Here is a 15,210-nt window from a genome sequence, read left to right on the forward strand (position 1 = left end):
CTTCCTGGTTCAATGGTCGGGACACTATCAATGTGCCACAAGGGTTATCCTGCAGTATGTGCTGAGTAGTGGGAGCCAAAGTGTAGGGATCACAGCTACATCTTCTAATTGAAATAATATGATTCATGGGTATCTCACAAGATTTCTACAAGCGCCTCAGTTATTTTATATATCCGTAATCTATTTTGGTGATTGTGCAGAAAGTCTGATCTCCAAATTCACAAACAAAGGCAGGATTATAATCAGTGCAGATGAAACCGTAAAATAACAGGTTTTAGCAAACGGACTGACCTGTGGCAAATGCTTCACAATGTAGTGTCAAGGACAGATTATGACCTTTAAATACGTATTCATCACCTACCTGTAAGCAGATTTGGGAGAATTAGTTCCTGTTTTTTAATGACTGTGGGATAGGAGGGGCACGCATATTTCCCACATTTCCTCTGTTCTTAGGCTGGGCCTTTTCCAGAATCTTAACACTGTGGTAAAGTTAAAAACGAAGAGTAAGATTTATTTTAAATGCACTGAATCAGGTTGGAAGGGAGAGGTGGGAGTTGTACAGGGAGCTGCAAGCTTCAGAGCACAGGTACATCTATAAACATACCTGAAGAGGTGAAGACAAAGAGACTCTTCAACTGGTGACACCTGAAGTACGAAGAAGAAACCAGCAGGGGGACCCCAGTTTAACAAAGCCCTTGTTTTTAAAGATGGATTCCAAAAATCGATAGTTGGAATTAGTGTCCTTTGTGGGGCTGGATCGATTTGGTTAACCAATCAGTTGAAGGCAACTTCTCTTTTAAACATCTTCCGGGGGGAATTTTGCTGAAATATGTTTTCTACTTCACCATTTTGATTAAAGAAAAGTTAACTGTTACAGAGTGCAAATACAGGTGGTTGCATGCCTTCTACAGGCCAGAGAGAGGCTTTACCCTTGTTGACAGTTTAGGGATGTTCTATCAATCTATCAATCCCTTAAACTGTTATTTCAAAAGCCTATGGGAATCATGTGACCAAGCCTTCCTTGTAGAGAAGCTTTTATTGTGGTCAGGGAAACAGTTACTGTGGTGATAAAGATTTGTGGTGCAGAAAGCCAGTTGTCTATTCCACATTCCAGAGGTTAAGTGGAAAGTCCTTTGCGCATCTTATAAAGTGGGTGTAATCTGTGATATAAGAGGTTTTGGACATTTTTTTGTAGCAGGTTACAACATAGCAGTGAGCATTCCAGGTGACACCAGGGTGTTGATTATCTGGCTGATATTGACTTTGGAGAAGGTTTTGGATGATTGTTATGGTTAGCACGGTGGCTCAGTGATTAGCACTACCTCACAGTGCCAGGGACCTGGGTTTGATTCCAGCCTTGGGTGATTGTGTAGAGTTTGGACATTCTCCCTGTATCTGTGTGGGTTTGCTCTGGTTTCCTCTCCCAATCCAAAGATGTGCAGATTAGGTGAATTGGCCACACTAAATTGACCATACGGAGGTTATAGAGATGCATGGCTTAGAAATAAACTCTTTGGTTGAATTTGTCCACGTTGACCAGATATACTAACCTAATCTAGTCCCGTTCGCCAGCATTTTTAAATGTTGTAATTGTACCAGCCTCCACCACTTCCTCTAGCAACTCATTCCATACTCGCACCACCCTCTACGTGATTAGATGCATTAGTAAGGGTAAATGTAGAGTAATAGGGGAGGGGGATGGGTTTGGGTGGTTTACTCTTCAGGGGGTCGGTGTGGACATGTTGGGTCAGATCCCCACACTGTAGGGATTTTATGATTACTAGGCGGAGGTGGGTACTGCCAATGCTGGAGATTAAAGTCAAGTTTAGAGTGGTGCTGGAAAAACACAGTAGGTCAGGCAGCATCCGGGGAGTAGGAAAATCAAAGTTTCAGGCAAAAGCCCTTCATCAGGAATCTTCCTGAATGCTGCCTGATCTGCTGTGTTTTTCCAGCACCACTCTGATCTTGATTCTATGATAACTGCCATGTCCTGTAGCAGACCTCTTTGTGCCTGAATCCTGTGTTTTTTAAAACAGTCACTACATGTATGGATTAAATTAAAAAAAGCTATATTTATTAACAATTGGTCTTTACTCTGTTTGTGACAGTCGGCAGATGTGAGGTTGTTCTTTTTAGTACTTAAAAAGATGACGAACTGCTAAAAACCAGCTGGGGCTATCCAAAGAGGTTTGGGGCTTCAGGTGAACAGATCATTGAAAAGATGAAGAACAGGTACAGCAAATACTCAAAAAGATAAATGAAATAATTGCCTTTATCTCTAGAAGGCTAGAGTGGCGGGGATGAAGAGTCAGGCCTTAGCGACACGTAGCCCTGGTGAGACCACATCCTGAGCACTGTGAGCAACTTTAGTTGCACCTTAGACCTTAGGAGCATTAGATTGACATTGGAGGAGTGCAGTGTTGATTTGTTAGACTGACAGCTGGACTCAAAGGATTCAACAAGTTGTAGAGTCATCACAGAGCTGTATGGCATGGAAACAGACTCTTCAGTCCAACTCATCCATGCTGACCACCAATGCATCCATGTAATTTTGTACCAGGGGTATTAAGGGGTACTTTGACAGTCTCACAATATTAAGGGGAACAGATCGGGACAAAAGAATGAGTTAGAATACCCATGATTAGAGTTTTGATGACCAATGGTATTAAAGGATTAGGGGAAAGATGGATAAATGGATTGATCAGCCATTGTATCATTGAATAGCAGGATAGATTAGAGGGGGCTGAATGATTTTTTTTGTTTCCATGTTTTAATGACGCAAAGGGAGGCTTGGAGCTATAGTGAAGGTAGGGTTGTGGCTATGTCGATGTAAAAGAGAAAATTTAATAGTGGGCAGGGACAGGTGGGGCAGCATGGATTGAATAAAGGTTTTTGAGCAATCCAAAGGGATGGAAAAAGGGAGAGTTATTCAGCTCCAGTACTGAAGGGCAGAATTTGGGTTAAGTGGAAAAGCTGAGCCAAAGAACAAAGATTAATATGCAACTGGAGAGAGGGGGAAGGAGGAGAAGTAGGGAGTTGACTGGGGTGAGGAGTGAGGTCAGACCAAGGTAGAGACAGGAAAAAAGGATTGCATTGATCTAGTGCCTTTCAGAACCAAATGTGTCTCAGTGCAGGTGGGGCTCTCTGCTTCATGTTAATGAAATGCAGCACCTCTGACAGTGCAGTACTCCCTCGGTACTGCGATGGAGTACCAGTCTGTGTTATTTCATGAACCCACAGTTTGTGACTCTGGGTGCATGTGCTACCAACAGAGTCTTGGTTAAAAATCACACAACACCAGGTCCAACAGGTTTACTTAATGAAGGAGCAGCGCTTTGAAAGCTAATGCTTCCAAATAAACCTGTTGGACTATAACCTGGTGTTAAGTGATTTTTAACTTCGTACACCCCAGTTCAACATCAGCACCTACACAACAGAGTTTTGGGCACTGAATTTTACAATTTCGAAATGGCTGGACAGCAATAGCTCCAAGTTAAGTGATGTAATAGCAATGTAATAACTATGTTGCAGAAATATGGTTCTTTGAATGTAGTTAGTGACTGTGTTTGTTGGGAAGTTTCCTGTTTCGAGTGGACAGCAGTGCCACCTACTATTGGAAGTTAGTGGGCCTGATAGCATGACCCAGTCACACAAAACACAACTAGCACCTAATGAAGGAGCGTCACTCTGAAAGCTAGTGTGCTTCCAATTAAACTTGTTGGACTATAACCTGGTGTCATGTGATTTTTAACTTAAAACACAACTAGCAACTATTCCCCTTGAGTTTGAAGACAGGATAGATGCAGGAACAGCTGTGGTGTAGAGGCCTTCCTGAGTTGTAGTATCCCTACGCCAGGACCTGGAGGCCTGGGTTCAAGTCCCAGCTGTTTCAGAGGTGTATGATAGCAACCCCGAACAAGTTGATATTCCTTATGTAACAGAACAGCCACAAGAATTCTAATGCAGGCTTTAAAAATTTGCTCATTTTCAAACACTTTTAGCACAATTGAATAAAATTTTGGAAACTTTGCTCAGGAACATTCAGTGTGAGAGATTTCCTAACATATTATTGGGCTTAAGTGAAAGCTTTAAGAATGAGACAATATAGAAAGTGATAGAGAGCTGGAAGCAATGACTTCCTTTTTATTGGAGATTTAAGTGATTTTAAAAATGAAAATCCCTGTTGGGAAATTTTGGGTGCAGTGAAATTGATGTATCAGTGAATAGTAGTGTGGGAATTATTTATTTTGTCTTTAACCATTTTTGCTGTTGTGTGGTGGTTTACGTGGCAAAGTCAGTGTTAGCAATTTGCTGGAGCAAAATATTATGGGGGAGGGCGGAATCTTGTCTGTAATTGTGCGAGAGGCGAAATGTTTCTCACGACAAAATGAAAGTTTGCAATGAAGCGCTCAGAGTATTAAAGGCAGCTCGAGTTTCTCAACAGTAGGCTTTATGAATGCCCTTTACCTGCATCTGTATCTCATCCCTGCTCAATAAAAGGCCCACTTGCCTTTAAGTTCCCCTTCCGAGTTAAGGTCTCCACCACTGGGCAGTACATGACTCGTGAATGCTTACAAGTAGAGTGCAGCGGACAAGGTCGTGTTCTTGGTGGAAATTGGAGTGCCACTCTGTCCTCTGTGGGGAGTGTTGTTTGTCTGTACCAGGCCAGGATGGAGGCTGAGTGAGACTTGTCTGAGCTGTGTGGCACACAGAGGATGACGGAGGGAGGCTGTAGCGCCATGAACAAAAGTGGAGGTCTGAAATAAAAACAGGTCTGGCAGCATCTGTGGAGACAGAAACATTTTGAGTCCAAAATGACTCTTATAGAGTCATAGAGATGTACAGCATGGAAATAGACCCTTCGGTCCAACTCGTCTGTGTGGACCAGATGTCCTAACCTAACCTAGTCCCATTTGCCAGCACTTGGCCCATATCCCTCTAAACCCTTCCTATTCATATACCCATCCAGATGCCTTTTAAATGCTGCAATTATACCGACCACCATCACTTCCTCTGGCAGCTCATTCCACACATGCACCACCCTCTGTGAGAAAACGTTGCCCCTTAGGTCCATTTTAAATCTTTCCCCTGTAACCCTAAGCCTATGCTGTCTAGTTTTGGACTCCCGTGATGAGTCTTTGTCTATTTACCCTATCCATGCCCCTCATGATTTTGTAAACCACTACAAGGTCATCCCTCAGCCTCCAAAGCTCTAGTGAAAACAGCCCCAGCCTATTCAGTCTCTCCCTATAGCTCACATCTTCCACCCCTGGCAACATCTTTTTAACTCTTTTCTGAACCCTTCAGAAGTCCGCCTGGAGATGAGAGGCAAGCTGAGCAGGGAACTACTGAAGGACTAGAATGTTTTAAGTCCAGGCATCCATTGTGCGAACCATTGGATAGAGATGCACAGTGAGTGATGATTCCTAATGAGCCCAGCGTGAAGGCTAAGGGACAAAACATTCATATGTACCGGAAAGCTGAGTGTGCACATTTAAAAAATCAACAATGAAACAAGGTCCTTTGGAGAGGGGAATATAGAAACAATAGAGGAAAACTGATGGGTTAACAAAGAGGGAGGAAAGAACAATGGATTGTTTGGGGAAATTAATTAATGCTGGCAAGAGAAAATTAAGTGGTTAACCATTAAAATAAAGTGAAGACCTTTTACACCATGAGAATTCTTGTGAATGATGTGTACAGAAGGCAAAATAATTTATGTAGCAGAGAGATAGCCTGAACAGGATTTTCTTTCAGAAGCTTGGTCTTTTGACTTATTTCACCACAGGAAGTTGTGGGGGGAATTGAAGAAAAAAAATGTTTTCACCAAAGTGTGATGGAAGGATCTGGAATGTGCTGTTGAAAGGGTAGTTGAGGCAGGAAACCTCACAAACTTTAAAAAGTACTTGGATGAGCACTTGAAGTGTCATAACATTCAAGACTATGGACCAAGTGTGGGACTGGAGTAGGTTAATAGTGTGTTTTTGACAGTACAGATTTAATGGGCCGAAGTGCCTCTTTGGTGCTGTATGATTCTATGAGCACTGTGCCCCCTCTGACTGGAACCTGATCGTTAGTTAACTGAAGGGGGAGGGCCTGTGGAAACAAGAGACCCTTTTGTCACTCCATTCTGGGCTTGCATAGTTTTGCGAATCTAGAAACGTGGTGAACTCTTACAGGAGAGTCTTAACAAGAAAACTACCATGACAGGGAGTGAATGGGTCAAATTCAGAATCGCATTACTGCTGGGATTGAAATGAGCTGTCCTGTGGATTGATGTTCTGCCGGCTGCATTTACTGCTTTCAATGTGGAAGTTACTAGCGCAGATAAAGTCCGTATTTACTCAGATGTTTTCTCTTCCACTTTTTTGTCCTTTACTCAATATAGAACCTGGAAGTCAATGTCCACCAGCTTCCCTCTGGCTGAAAGGAAGAACCTACCCTTCTATACTCTGTTCCCTGACCTTTATCTGCAAGCAATAATGTACATTTGAAGTGTAGTCACAGGTGTAATAGAGGAAATTTGGCAATCACTAAGTGCACAGCGGCATCCCACAAACAGCAATGTGACAGTGACTGGATCCACAGGTTTTTAGGTCGTGATGTTTGAAGGATAAATATTGAATGTAGCCTCAGAATCTTTTATATCTTTGTGTTCTCCTTTGAAATGCAGCTCTCCCTTAATACCAAAGTCTCTGGACTGGAACTTAATGATGTTCCAATGTTCATTGGTTAGCTCTCTGTCTCACAGTGCCAGGGACCTGGGTTTCATTCCATCCCTGGGTGACTGTCTGTGTGGAGTTTGCACATTCTCCCCGTGTCCGGTTTCCTCCCACAGTCCAACGATGCGCAGGTAAGGGTGGATTGGCCATGCTAAATTGCCCATAGTGTTCAGGGATGTGTAGACTAGGTGGATTAGTCAGGGGTCAATGTGAGGCCTAAGTTTGGGTGGGATGTTTTTCGGAAAGTTGGTGAGGACTTGATTACCTCGTTCCACAATGTAGGGATTCTGAGACTCAAACGAGTTTGCTACTGCAGTGCTGTCAGTTGTTTACTAGATCTGAAGGGTTAGATTTCCAGTTTTCTGAGGGTGATGTACTAGATCAAGCGAGGGTTTTCTTCTTAATTGGTGGAAACCTCACTAAGAGCTGGAACAGCTCATAAGGGTCAACTGCTGAAGAGAGGACTAAAACACAACTTGTAGAACATAATAAACAAAGCTGTTTGCACCTACAACAACATGGAATGTTTCACTACATTAAGAATATTAAGTAAATGGATGGGTTAGCTCAGTTGGCTGCATGGTTCGTTTGCAATGATGCCAAAGACATGGGTTCAATTCCTGCACCAGCTGAGGCTACCAGGAAGCAGTCCCCTTCTTGACCTCCCCCCTTCCCTAAGGCATGGTGACCCTCAGGTTAGATCACCACCAATTGTCAGTCTAATAGGCCAGCAGTGCAATAGTTGAATTCATTTACTATATAATACAAATTGCTTATAGAATGAGCAAATCATTCCAGGCTGAGTTGCACTGAGTTTTGATCAGTTAGGGAATCAAGGCCTATTGGGCAAAGGCAAAGACGGTAACCTTGAGGACTATCAGATCAGCCACGATTCCATGGACTGGGGTGTACAAAGTTAAAAATCACACAACACCAGGTTATAGTCCAACAGGTTTAATTGGAAGCACTAACTTTCAGGGCTACCTGATGAAAGAGTGACACTCCAAAAGCTTGTACTTCCAAATAAACTTGTTGGACTATAGCCTGTGATTTTTAACAATGATTCCACTGAACAGCGATGCAGGCTCGATGGGCTGAATAGCCTGATTCAGTATTCATATCTTATGCATCATAGACCACAAAAGAGGACTTCCAGCCTACTCTGCCTCTGCGGACTCATTAAAAGACCTACCCAGAGAATGCCATCCTTCTGCCCTCTCCTTATAGACCTGCAAACTTATCCCCCTTAAATAATCACAATATTTCACTTTAAAGGTAATTATTAATCTGTTTTCATTGCCCTTGTGTTGCAGTGTGTGTGAAGTTGGATTGGGAATCAAAATTAAATGACTCTTTAAAGTCATAGTATTACAAATAGGGCTGTTTGTGGGATAGTTGTCGATAAGTTTGGGACATTGAAAACAGGGACAGGCCATTCTGCCCCTTGACTCTGCTGTGATCATTTAAGTGGTTCATGGCTGATCTCCTACCTCAGCGCTGGTTTCCCACAGTATTCCTATATCCCTGCAAATCTTCAATATCTACAAATCTATTGATCTCTGTCTTCAATATGCTTGGTGTCTAAGGCTCCAGAACACACTCGAGTTATAGAGAATGCCACAGATTCAACAATCTCGGAAGAAACACTCCTGATCTCAGTCCAAAATACCTGCCACTTATCTTGGGATGACCTTTCGAACTGAGATGAGGAAGAATTTCTTCAGCCGGAGGGTGGCGATTCTGTGAAACTCATTTCCTCAGAAGGCTGTGGAGACCGAGCTATTGAGTGGCTTTTAGACAGAGATAAGTTCTTGATTAGTAAGGGGGTCAAAGGTTACCAGGAGAAGGTGGGAGAATGGCGTTGAGATACATACCAACCATGATGGAATGGTGGAGCAGACTCGATGAGCCAAATGGCCTAATTTTGCTCCTGTATCTTATGGTCATCTGACTGTGTCCCAGGTTATGGACGTCACCCATCCCTTTCGTGAGGGGAATATCCCTCCTACAACTACACTGTCGAGCCCTTCCTCTTCTCAAGCTGCTAAACCCAAAGGAATGCAGGCCCAATCTCTCCTCATACAACAGTTCCACTATCCCAATGGTCCTTTGTTGCAGCTCTGTAACATTACCACAAGATTGCTCCAGGGTCCTGATGCCTATCACCAAGTCCGCAAACATCTTAGCTCCCTCATCCTTCATGACCTCACCTTGAAATGAAAACTAAACTTGCCTGGTAATGGGGCACCGTCCTGCCAATTTTGCAAGCAGCCAAATGTAAACTGTGCCAGCGTCGACACTCCTTGGCAACAAGATAATGACAGATGAGGAATGCCAATGTTAACTGTTGCGCGCCATTCAGGTTTCCTCACCCACAGAACAATATAAATGCTACAGACTAAGTACAACAAAGGATCACCAGACTGATCATTGATGGGCAGCAGTAGCAGTGTGTGCCATCTACAAGATGCGCTGTATCATATCATGAAGGTTTCTCTGACAGCATTGTTCAAACCATCTAGAAGGACAAGGACAGCAGAAATCTAGGAATACCACTGCACTGAGCATCAGTGATTGACTTTGAAATATATCACTGTTCCTTCATTGTTACTGGGTCACAGTCCTGGAACTCCCTTTGAAATTGCCTATAAGGAAGGTTTTAGAGGGCTATGGGCCAAGTGCTGGCAAATGGGACTAGATTAAGTTAGGATATCTGGTTGGCATGGGCGGGTTGGACCGAAGGGTCTGTTTCTGTGATGTACATCTCTGTGACTCTATAACCATCATGATCTCACCTCTTCAGAGACTACAAGAGTTGAAGAAGACAGCTCTCCACCAAAGGCAGTTGGAGATGGAGAACAAATAATGGTTTATCCAGCAACTCCCACATCCCATTGAAAGAATTAAGGAAGGCAGTTCTGGTTTGGAGCTAATGTACCCTCTTTTATGTCTGAAAGACGCATTGGATCCCTAGAACACTATCTCTTCAGAATTTCACTGCTATTTTTAGGCTGTAGTGTAGGATCTCAGTATGAGGTCAGGTTTTATCGTGCCCCAGTTTATTGAAGATGAACAATCGACTCTCTAATAAACATACAATAAGTAAATGCATTTGTGGTGGAGCTTATGTTAATCAGCTCATTAGAGTGGAAAAGGAAATGGTCACAATGGTCACCAGAGACCCGGGTTCAATTCCTGCCTCGGGCAACTCTGTGTGGAGTTTGCACATTCTCCCTGTGTCTGCGTGGGTTTCCTCCGGGTGCTCTGGTTTCCTCTCATAGTCCAAAGATGTGCAGGCTAGGTAAATTGGCCATGGTAAAAATTGCCCATAGTGTTAGTTGAAGGGGTAAACATAGGGGAATGGGTCTGGCTGGGTTGCTCTTCGGAGGGTCAGTTTGGACTTGTTAGGTCGAAGGGCCTGTTTCCACACTGAAGGGAATCTAATCATTTGTGGGCGGCACAGTGGTTAGCACTGCTGCCTCACAGCGTCAGAGACCCGGGTTCAATTCCCGCCTCAGGCGACTGACTGTGTGGAGTTTGCATGTTCTTCTCGTGTCTGCATGGGTTTCCTCCGGGTGCTCCGGTTTCCTCCCACAGTCCAAAGATATGCGGGTCAGGTGAATTGGCCACGCTAAATTGCCCGCAAGGGTTAGATAAGAGGTAAAATGTAGGAGTATGAGTTGGTTGCGCTTTGGCGGGTCGGTGTGGACTTGTTGGGCCGAAGAGCCTGTTTCCACACTGTAAGTAATCTAATCTAATCTAATCTAATCAGACAATGTAAGATGTTCAGCTGTTATTTTAGCAACAAAAAAAACCCTGATGATCTAAATGGCCTGTGTATTTCTGACCATCAAATACACCCGAAGCTCAGTGTCCTTGTGGGAGGAAGAGAGCTAGAAAGCAAAATAAATTGGTTGGGTTGTGGTTGCACCTGAAGAAATCTTCTCCTGATTAAGGGCTTTTCCCCGAAACATCGATTCTCCTGCTCCGCGGATGCTGTCTAACCTGCTGTGCTTTTCCAGCAGTACCCTCTTGACCTTCCTCCTCCCATTGTTCACCGAAGATTATCACTATGTCACCTTTTTGATCCCTTGTGCTAATTTAGCCAATGTTCTGCTGGGTGGATGTACTGTAAAAGGCTGTACAAACTCTCTCCCATTTTGTATTGCTTACCATTTTTCATGTGAGAGGCTCTGACACTGAATTTTACAATTTCATTGTCACATTGGCCAAGTCTCAATGCTTCCTTCGCCATACACCAGTGGGTCACTGGATGGCATACTTTCCTCTCTCAAACTCAGGCCAATTACTGTGCTCCCTCCATCAAATATAAATTGAGCAAAGGGCAGAATAGAAACCAGGGCTCACTGTCTGTTTGGCTTCTACATCGAATTAAATCATGGAAAGGTCTGGTTTGTATATAGAATCTAATCTCCTAAAGTTCTTTGTAGCCACTGCAGAGCATGTGTAGAGAGGAAGACAGGGTGAAGGTTTTGGGTCCAGTGACCCTTCTTTCGAGACTGTGCTGAGAGAGAGAGAGAGAGGGAGGGGAAGAGAGTGCGGGAGAGAGAGAGATAAACAAAAGGAAAGACAAACAAAAGAATTGCTGATAAAGCTGAGAGAAAGATAAATACTGCATGTGTGCTAATGAGAAATGTGAATTGTTGAAAATGGGACAAAAACATAAATTGCTGGGAAAAGCTCAGCAGGTCTGACAGCATTTGTGGAGAGGAAGCAGAGTTACCCTTTCGGGTTCAGTGACCTTTCTTCAGAAGAAACCTTGCAGAGGCCCTTTTTTTGAAGAAGGGTTACTGGACTCGAAACATTCCTCTTGTTTCTTCTCACAGACCCTGCCAGACCTGCTGAGTTTTGCCAACGAGTTCGGTGTTTTTATTTATTTCAGATCTGCCGCATTTGCAGTTCTTTGTTTTATTATCGTTGAAAAATGGGTCGGTGGGAGCAGCCTGTGGAAAACAGTACTTCAGGCTGTGGGGCTGAGGAACAAAGGTGGAGTACAACATTCATGTTCCGAAATTGTTAAGCTCAGTGTCGAGCACTCTCTCTAGGTAATGTCCTCCACAATCTGGGATAGGACTTGAATATATGACCTTGTGTAACACTGTTGAGTCATTGAGGTAGAAATAACTTTTTTATAGCACACTTTGTATTCAGTGAAAGAAGAAAGTACCAATGGAAAGTAGATGCAGGTACGGCTACACAATTTAAAAGACAGATACATGAATAGGAAAGGTTTAGAGGGATATGGGCCAAACGTAGGCGAGTTGAGTTTGGGAAACTTGGTCAGTGTGGACACATTGGACCGTTTCCATACTGTATTCTATAAGCTGTTCTCATAGACACTTGAGCTGTGAATTGTGTTAGTAGATAGAACCTATTAGTGTTAGTAAACTGCTGTCAGCTGACATATTCTTTCCTTAATAATATGATTGGTTAAAAGAATTTCTGAAACTTCCTCAATGTGGTCTATTATTGAGCTGCACAGTAATGCTAAATACAGAACACCAGGGATGGCCCAAAATCTGAGGATGAACTCAACAGGGGATGTTGGGATTTCTTGGTCAGATCTGAAGGTGATAATCATAGAATCTTTACAGTGCAGAAAGAGGCCATTCAGCCCATCAAGTTTGCACTGAACCTCTGATGAGCATCCCACCCAGACCCTATCCCCATAGCCTCACACTCACCATGGCTAATTCACCTAGCTAGCACATCCCTGGACAAAAAGGGCAAATATACATGGCCAATTCACCTAACCTGCACATGTTTGGACTTTGCGATGAAACTGGAGCACTTGGCAAAACCCCACACAGACATGGAGAGGACATGTAACCCCCATACAGACAGTCACCCGAGGCTGTGATTGAACATGGGTCCCAGCGCTGTGAGGCAGCAGTGCGAACCACTGAACCACCGTGCTGCCTGAAATAAGGAAAGGGTTTGTTTGAACAGATGTCAAAACAAAAGGTTTCTACTTTTGGGGAAGTACCAAATTTGGAGTTATTGGATGTAGGTTTGCTCACTGATTTGGAAGGTTCGTTTTCAGACGTTTCGTCACCATATTAGATAACATCTTCAATGAGCCTCCAAATGAAGCTTCGTCTGGAGGCTCATTGAAGACGTTACCTAGTATGGTGACGAAACATCTGAAAATGAACCTTCCAGCTCAGCAAGCAAACCTACATCCAGGACCTCAACCTGAGCTACAAATCTTCGCAAAATTCATTAGGGGTTATTGTTGAGCTAGTAAACAATTCTGGAGAAAGTCTTGGTGCAGAGTGTGGTTAGATTGTGAAACTCCGTAACCACAAGGTGTTGTTAAGGTGAATAACATTGATACTTCTGATTGGAAGTGAGATAAAACAGATGAAGGAGAAAGATGTGTCAGTCAGATGAGATAATGTAGGGGTTGGAAAGAGGGTTGCAAGGGGTTTGAAGAACAGCGAAGACTGAGTTTGAGCTGTGGAGTTGGTGTAACATCAATTAGTTTGTTTGTCAGACGTGGCCTAAAATGGTCTTTTTTTTTTGTCTGGTCTCCCTGCAGGTTGCTTCCAATCTCCCAGAGAAGACCGACGTGTAAACAACTTGTCGACCTTCAGTCAGGGACTCCAACAGACGCCTGAGGAGGTCCAGTCAAGCAGCTGGGAGAGTTTGTACCCTATCGTGGTGGTTACTGCACCGGACCCCAGCCCGACAGCTACTCCACCGGACTTTGAGAACTATCAGCAAGAGGAGTCCAGATCTAACTCTGAGACAGAATGGTCGGGCCAGGGCAGCACCGAGAGGTTCACGGTGCCAGATTCCGAAGGTGGTCTCGCAGCAACTGACACGGACGGTAGCACTTCGAATCAATCGGGAGGAGAGTCCACCACCGACTTGTCTCAGGAGCAAATCTACCAGGACGTGGCGCAGGTATTTGTGAGCAGTACCCAGGTGATGACAGCGCCCGTGTTCACCGTTGTCCAGGGCCAGCAAGCTGAATTGATCCAGTGGGGAGACGGTGAGGATGCTGCGGGAGACAATGAGCTCTTGAGAGGAGCCGAGGACGAGAAGGAACTTGCCAACGGGGACAAGGAAATGCTACAGAGTCCCTCGTTGACTGACAAAGACTTTGCGCTGGAGGATGGAAGCACCCAGGACCCCCCTCGGACTTTGGAGGGGGCAGAAGGAGAAAAGGACAAATCGCTGGCGGTGGACAATGAGATTTCGGTGTTCTTGGTAACCGAGTATGCAATGGCAAAGGCACCAGTTCCAAAGCTGCCACTGTCCGGTGAGGATGAGGAGGAGTTCAATGGGCATTTGAAAACTGATGATGACAGTGGGGCTTCTGTGGACAGTGAGAGAAGGACGCCGTTGAAAGGTGCTCAGTCTGAGACCCGGAGTGACGAGGATGATGATGTCTTTGTGAGCGCGAGAGAAAGTCAAGCAAGTGTAATGAGCAGAACTTCCCTGGGAACCAAATCAGCAAAGTAATTCTATTGACATGTACTAAATTATTGGATTGCAATGTGTGGTTACGACAGACAGACAGACAGTGAATTAAAGAAACTTAACTGCGTATGGTACAAACAAAAGATATAAAACCAGTCTCAGTGTTGCTGATTTTAGGTACGTTAGTTCAAGCATCCATTTCACCATCAATATGGAATGCCCTGCCCACCCACTAGCCCCCCTCACCATTTTGAATATTTACTGTGAATGAGTAATGTACCCATGCTGCATTCAGAGTCATTATAGTATGCAATGAAGCCATTTAGCCCATCAATCCAGTGCCTGTCCTGGGTAGATTGATCCCTCTTTGGCCTCCTCTCTCTATTGCCTACTTTATTTCCCTTGGTGCCCTTCCAATTTTGTTTTGAAATAATCAGTTCTCTGCATTTCCACTACCTGTGAAGGTAATGATTAATGATTCACTGAAGCCCTCATATACACGATCATTTCCTGGTGGGGGCCAATATTGAGCTAAAGATTTGTTGCATTTTCAATTCAATAAGGAAAGAGGCACATTCTTCAAATCAAGTAATGTTCTAAGAGAAACACTTGGGTCAGTCACTGGTCCAGAGTTTGCTACAGCAGGGCATCTACAGTCCCGGGGTGGCATGGTGCCTCATTGGTGCCGCACAGTGCCAGGGATGGAGGTTCGATTCCATCCTTGGCCACTGTCTGTGTGAAGTTTGCATGTTTTCCCCGTGCTCCGGTTTCCTCCCACTGTCCAAAGACGTATGGATTAGGTAGATTGGCCATGCTAAATTGCCCTAAAGTTCAAAGTTTGTCTAAAGATTTGTAGCTTTGGTACCGATTGTTGTCATTGAGGGTATGTTCACCGAGCTGGGAAGTTGGTTTACAGATGTTTTGCCCCCTGTCTTGGTGACATCTTCAGGGCTTTGGAGCCTCCTGTGAAGTGTCTCTTCTGGAATTTATTTGGTTCTGTTCCTATTGCTTCCAGTTGCTGGTTCCGGTTGTTTGTTGT

At 44.1% G+C, this 15,210-nt stretch overlaps 1 protein-coding gene across 6 annotated transcripts in view; it reads left to right on the forward strand.

Moving 5' to 3' along the window:
- LOC132833450 (PH and SEC7 domain-containing protein 3-like) overlaps positions 1-15,210 on the forward strand; it is a 439,179-nt gene that overhangs the window by 197,288 nt on the left and 226,681 nt on the right. For 5 of the 6 annotated variants that reach the window (XM_060851749.1, XM_060851748.1, XM_060851750.1 and 2 more), the window contains one exon: positions 13,285-14,209. In XM_060851749.1, the coding sequence (XP_060707732.1) occupies positions 13,285-14,209 (925 nt within the window). Of the gene's footprint in view, positions 1-11,670; positions 11,730-13,284; positions 14,210-15,210 lie in introns of those variants that run through there. The other variant, XM_060851752.1, reaches the window with a different exon arrangement.

The sequence above is a fragment of the Hemiscyllium ocellatum genome, chromosome 36 (genome assembly GCF_020745735.1).
Source record: "Hemiscyllium ocellatum isolate sHemOce1 chromosome 36, sHemOce1.pat.X.cur, whole genome shotgun sequence".
In the NCBI taxonomy this organism is placed as follows: Eukaryota; Metazoa; Chordata; class Chondrichthyes; order Orectolobiformes; family Hemiscylliidae; genus Hemiscyllium; species Hemiscyllium ocellatum.